The 5707-nt window shown below is 36.9% G+C and overlaps 1 protein-coding gene across 1 annotated transcript; it reads left to right on the plus strand.

Moving 5' to 3' along the window:
- Nucleotides 1-4147: 4147 nt before the first annotated feature.
- LOC115431232 (complement C1q-like protein 2) lies at nt 4148-5318 on the plus strand. Its single transcript, XM_030151464.1, has 4 exons — nt 4148-4181; nt 4306-4401; nt 4494-4631; nt 4714-5318. The coding sequence occupies exons 1-4, from the start codon at nt 4172-4174 to the stop codon at nt 5136-5138; spliced, it is 669 nt and encodes a 222-aa protein (XP_030007324.1). The 5' UTR covers nt 4148-4171; the 3' UTR covers nt 5139-5318.
- The last annotated feature ends 389 nt before the right edge of the window (nt 5319-5707 follow it).

Below are 5707 nucleotides of genomic sequence, written 5' to 3' on the forward strand. Positions count from 1 at the left end.
ATCTTCAGTTACTCAATCTCAGCACCATTTACTTACGAGCTGCATTGTGTTGTATGGGATGTCTTTGTAAATGATCTTTTGTAACTGTGGGTCAGTTCAGGTGCATGGTCAGGTCACATTGGAATCTGATGGTGGCCATATTAAAAAAAATATGACCGACAAAATTGGATCTGTCCAATAAATCTAAAGTGCACACTAAGGATGGCACATCCATAACCAAATGTAATGTAAAATTTATCCACATTTTCAGAAAATCAGCAAAAAAAAAATATAAATACATGCATTTCTATCCACTATATTATCATGGTTTAAAACTCTGCCAGATGTAATATTTCATACAATGATGTACTATCTGATTCACTGTTGAGCTTTTGGATGAAAGAGGTATTTAATTAAAACTGACACTGGCTTTAATTTTTGTCCCGTAAATTAAGCCTTTGTCTTTGTTTAATATTCATACTTACTGGCATTTCATTGCTCTGAACATCCAACATGGCAACTCTGTTATTTCTTGTATTAATTCCGTGAATTTTGGAGTCTCTTCATCAAAGACACACACAAACATTATAATCTGCTAAATCTGTTTCCACTTATTTACATTTACATTCTAATCTCTCTACACCCTCCTTTTCACCTTTCCACCTCATGTCCAGTGTCCAAATTTTCATATATTGCAACTATTTTTGATGCAAAAGTTGAAAATGCATATAAAAATGGATTGATTAAATACATCTACATCCACAAAACATTGTCTCAGACAACCACGCCTTCTCTCTGCCTCCCACTGACATTTTCAGACTTTGGAAAATCTTGAAGGGGGAGGAGTTAGACTAAGAACACGGGTGAAATTACACTTTACGAAGCAAACCTGTCAGTGGTTTTCATCATGAACTTCATCCATTTCATAAAATAACACCAACCTCGCTCTTTCAGTTGCATACAGGGACTTACTTGAATGAACTTTAGCAAGTTTTAACCAGGGAGTAATAAATACTAACACTTCTAACCACATCCATTACAAACCAATTGCAAATAATAATTTACACTGACTGTTAAACAGTTTCACACATGGGGTTCGAAGCAGTTAATGCTTAGTTACTGAACTGATCCTATGTTGCTCTGTCTCTGTGTCAAACAACAGGTGACACTTGGGTGGCACCAACAAATGCCTGGAGGGTGTGTCTGCTTGTATGTGGATTTTCTTTTTTCTTTTTTTTTGTTGTTGTTGAAAATGAGAGTCCCTTGTGAAGAAGAAAACCCCTTCCAAGTTAAACACTTATAAGGCAGACAGGGCGGACAATAGAAAGCAACCAGAGGAGCAATGTTAAAAGGTGACGATAAAAAAAGAGGTATCAAGGGAGGAGCTCTGAGAAACTATATATACACAAAATTCCAGCTCTTGTGCGCTGAACAGTCTATGCATCTTCAACCTGCCGAAACTCTGTCATCATTTACCACATCAACATGAGAGGTGAGATAAAATCTGCATTCTGAAAAATTTGTAGATTATTTATCTGAATCTGAAAAACAGAGCTTTCAACTGAAAATGCAGACATAACCATGAGGTTAATTTTAGAAATATCTATAGTATTGCTGAGAGTTAGAGGTGCCCGTAGTTAGAAGAGAATGAATGGTTTGAGTTTTTCTTTTGTTTATTCCTTTTTTCTTCAACAAAATTGTCTAATTAATTGGCTTTTCTTCCTACAGCTGTAGTATTCTGTGTCTGCTGGGGGCATCATCTGTGTACGCTCAGTATCAATGGACCCAAAATGCAACACATTCAAAAAATCCACCTCCACCTGGTGAGGTTTCTTAAGTAATTTTGTAGTTCCTGTCAGTATAACATGAGCTTCTCTGAACATGTTTAATGTACTATTTGTATTGTAATGGATTTATTTGTATATGCAGCGTGTGCTTCTCATTATGCATCGTGTGGCTGCTGTCTGATGGAGAGGCAGATGGAGAGGATGATGGAGTTCTTTAACATCTCCCATAACCTGTTGTCTAATCACCTGACAGAGACAAAGAATGCCATCAAACAAATGAAGGGTAAGAGACACAGCCAACAATTTTTCACAAAGATCAAAACTTACATTAAATAAACAACACAACCAAAAAAAACTAAACCTGCTGGTTAAATCAGCTTCAGTTTTGTTTGTCATCCCCTGATGATAACAGATCATGGTGTGTAAGTGTAAAAAAACAAACAAAAAAAAAACTTATAACAAAGCTGAATAAAAACTAAAAACTAACCAGCTTTTCACATTAAACTTCACACAAAACATATGAAACCAGCTCAAATCAATTCTAAACTCAAGTCAGACTGAACTGAAATCGGAAAAAAACAATGTTAACTGTTCACTCTGTTTGACTGTCTCTTCTCTTCATCTTTTCTAGCCGCTGCCACTGGCTTCTCTGTTGCCTTGCCCAAACAAACCAGTGCCTTGGCCCCTTCTCTATGGCCAAGAACATCACCTATGGAACGGTCACCATTAACAAGGGAAACACTACGACACATCTACTGGTGTTTACACTGCTCCAGTCGCTGGTGTTTACAGCCTCGCAGTTACTATATACAGTAATTTTACTGGTCAGACCGCGACGAAGGCCTGTGCCAACCTGTCTGTTAATGGTAACACGGTGGCTCAACTCAAAGAGAAATCGAATGGTGACCACCAAGATAGCAGCAGTGTTGTTATCACCAAAAAACTTCAGGCTGGGGACAAGGTGTCTGTGATCCAGCCTCCTGGATGTGCCTTCTGTGGTGCCAACCATAACTTCAACACCTTCACTGGTTTCCTCTTGTATCTTAAAAATTAAAAGTACATCATAGGTGATCTATGTTTGTACCGACTGTTGTTCCAACTGTTGTTGAATACGGTTGCTGAAATCCCTCTGTTATGTCATGTAGTTCTTAACCTGTCTGTACTCTTTTTGCTCTTTTGTTCCCCACACAATGCTCTCCTCTTGTATAAATTCATGATGTTTCATTACCCATAATTAAAATCAGAAAACCAAATTCAACTCTTAAGAATGTATTGTGTCATCTTACTAATACAAAAAACCCCACATTTTTATGATGATTTCTTTTATGCTCAGATTTTTCTGTAATAATAAAAAAAATTGTAATAGAAAAAAAATGATGAAACTGTGATGTACCTGAAACTCATCCACATAATAAATCAGACTTTGAAACAAGATCCCTTGCTTTTGGAGTGAATTAGTTTCAGTGTCTGTGACAGAATAAATACAACAGTGGTGTCTTTAATCAAAACATTGATGATAGGTTTGATTAAAAATAAATGACTGGATTTTTTTCTTATAAATTAAATCCAGTCATTTTTTTTTTTTTTTTAATGAAATTCACTTTTCTTTGGGACTATATCCCTGTTCAGACACAGATTTCACTGAAGCCTGCCAGTAAACACTGCGTGTCTGATGTCATTATGAAGAATAATATGAAACATATAAAACTGATGCATACTACTTGACGGGTAATAAAACCAAATAAGTTTTAAAGAACAATAAAAGAAATAGAAACATCTAGATAATGAGTGCTCAACTGAAAAGGCACAGTGACAGGAATGAGTCATAAAGAGTGTAGCTATATCAAAGTGTTCATATCTATAATGAAAATAATTAGACAGATATCTGGAGTCTAAATGATACATATTTTACTATAGGGTTGTGTTTGCATGTATGTAATATGATACACCAGCAACCCTTGAAAAATCATATTATAAGGACTTTTAAGTGTTTATTTATTTATTTATTTATTTATTTTCAAATTATTTAAACAGAATTTAAAAAATTAATAATAATTTGCTGTTGAGGAAAACTGAACTGCAGACACTTCATACTGGAGGATATCTGATATCTGGCCTGGGACTGCAACACAAAGGCATGGAGGGTGTGTGTCTGTGTTTGTTAAAAAAGTGAAAGCGCTTTGCGATGAAGAAAGCCAGCTCCAGTTTTCCAGTAATAAAGCAGACAATGATGCAGGTGGACAATAAAAAAAAAAAGAAGTTAAGGAGGAGCAAAATCTAAGGAGAAATCCCAGTTTTAGCAAGGGAGGGGCTCTCAGATATATATTCATGCCACTTCCTTTCCTGATCAGTCTACACATCTTCTGTCGTGTAACGTTTATCTGAAGGCATCATCATTTCACATCATGATCAGAGGTGAGACTAGAAACATTTCAACAATGGTTCAGTTTGTTTCCTGTAAAATACAGCAACCGCAGTTATTATACAGTTTTTTTGTCTGGGTTTAGCGCTGTATAGTCTTTCCACTTTTTTTTTCCAGCTGTTGTTTTCCTGAGTCTGCTGGCTGCAGCACATGCCCAGTTTGGCTGGAATGGACCTAAACCGAGCAACATACCCACCGTGGCCCCTCAAAATCGTAAGGGATTGTTAATGCAGGGCAAAATGAGGGTTTCTATATATGTATAATTATTTCCACTGCTTCAACTGTCTATTTTTGTGTTTATTTAGAGTGTTCAGAGCAGGCATCATGTACCTGCTGTTTAATGCTGCAAAGGGTGCACGATATGAGGACACATTTCAACAACTCTTTGAATGATCTGGAGAAAGCAACTGAAAAAACCATGAAAGCTTTGATGGATTTTAAGGGTATGGGCACAGATCATCAAAGCATCTTAGAAGCAGAAGCTAGTCACACTTCTAACATGTTTTCTCTTCTTTCCATATGCAGAAAAAAGGGTCGCCTTCTCTGCTGGCCTATACAAGGGTTTTAGATGCACTACAAAGTCCACTTCTGACCAAACTGCCATGTATGAAACTGTCTTCATCAACATGGGAGAAGGTTATGATGTAGACACTGGTGTTTTCACTGCTCCTGTGTCTGGAGTCTACAGCATCACTGTCACCGTCTACAGTGATGCTGGTAGTGAAAATAGTCAACTGCATGCCTGTGCCCAACTGCATGTTAATGGAATGACCGTTGCTGGGGCCAGTGAACAGAACACCCACGACCAAGAAGACTCTGTATCAATTGTTGTTGCTCGTGAGCTGAACGAGGGAGATGAGGTGTCTGTCAACCTGCCTGCCGGCTGCATGCTCTGTGATGACAGCCACTATAATACTTTCAGTGCCTTTCTGCTTTATGCTAACTATTAGAGAAGTTTTGCCACTATTTGTACTGACTCTTGCCCAAATAACAAGGTTAGAGTCTGATAGACAAAGTCTTCCTGTCATGAATTTGTCCTGACTGTCATGCTTTGTAGCCCATGCAGAAAAATACTCATTGTCAATAAAGTTAAAGAAAATTACACCCCAAAAACTTGCATTATATTTGATCTTCCTTTAACTGAATCAATGTGTCATGTCTACACTGTAGAAACATGTTTTGAAAACATTAAACAAGTATTAAAATAATCTGGTTTGTTGTCATTCTGGGTGGATTTGCAAAACATATATTAATTACATATGGACCTTTTAAGATAGATGTGATGGGTCTACATAGGCACCTCTGGTACAACAAAGTTGAGGTAAAAATAATTAGTTGTAGCACAATGTACATTAACCTACTGGGGTAAGACAGAATCATTCACCTTGGGGACTGTGTTACATCCTGTTGCATTTCTTCAACAGAACAATATATCATCCTTGACATATTTGACATTTGACAATGCAATTTACCCCAGCAGCATTCAATATATATTCATAAAACACATACAAAAGAAATA

The sequence above is a fragment of the Sphaeramia orbicularis genome, chromosome 13 (genome assembly GCF_902148855.1).
Source record: "Sphaeramia orbicularis chromosome 13, fSphaOr1.1, whole genome shotgun sequence".
NCBI lineage: Eukaryota > Metazoa > Chordata > Actinopteri > Kurtiformes > Apogonidae > Sphaeramia > Sphaeramia orbicularis.

Bases quoted from the DNA above. Each gene is read 5' to 3' on its own strand.
- LOC115431232 (XM_030151464.1), top strand. The intron at 4,402-4,493 runs GTAAGGGATTGT...GTGTTTATTTAG, and splicing joins CACCGTGGCCCCTCAAAATC to AGTGTTCAGAGCAGGCATCA. The intron at 4,632-4,713 runs GTATGGGCACAG...TTCCATATGCAG, and splicing joins AGCTTTGATGGATTTTAAGG to AAAAAAGGGTCGCCTTCTCT.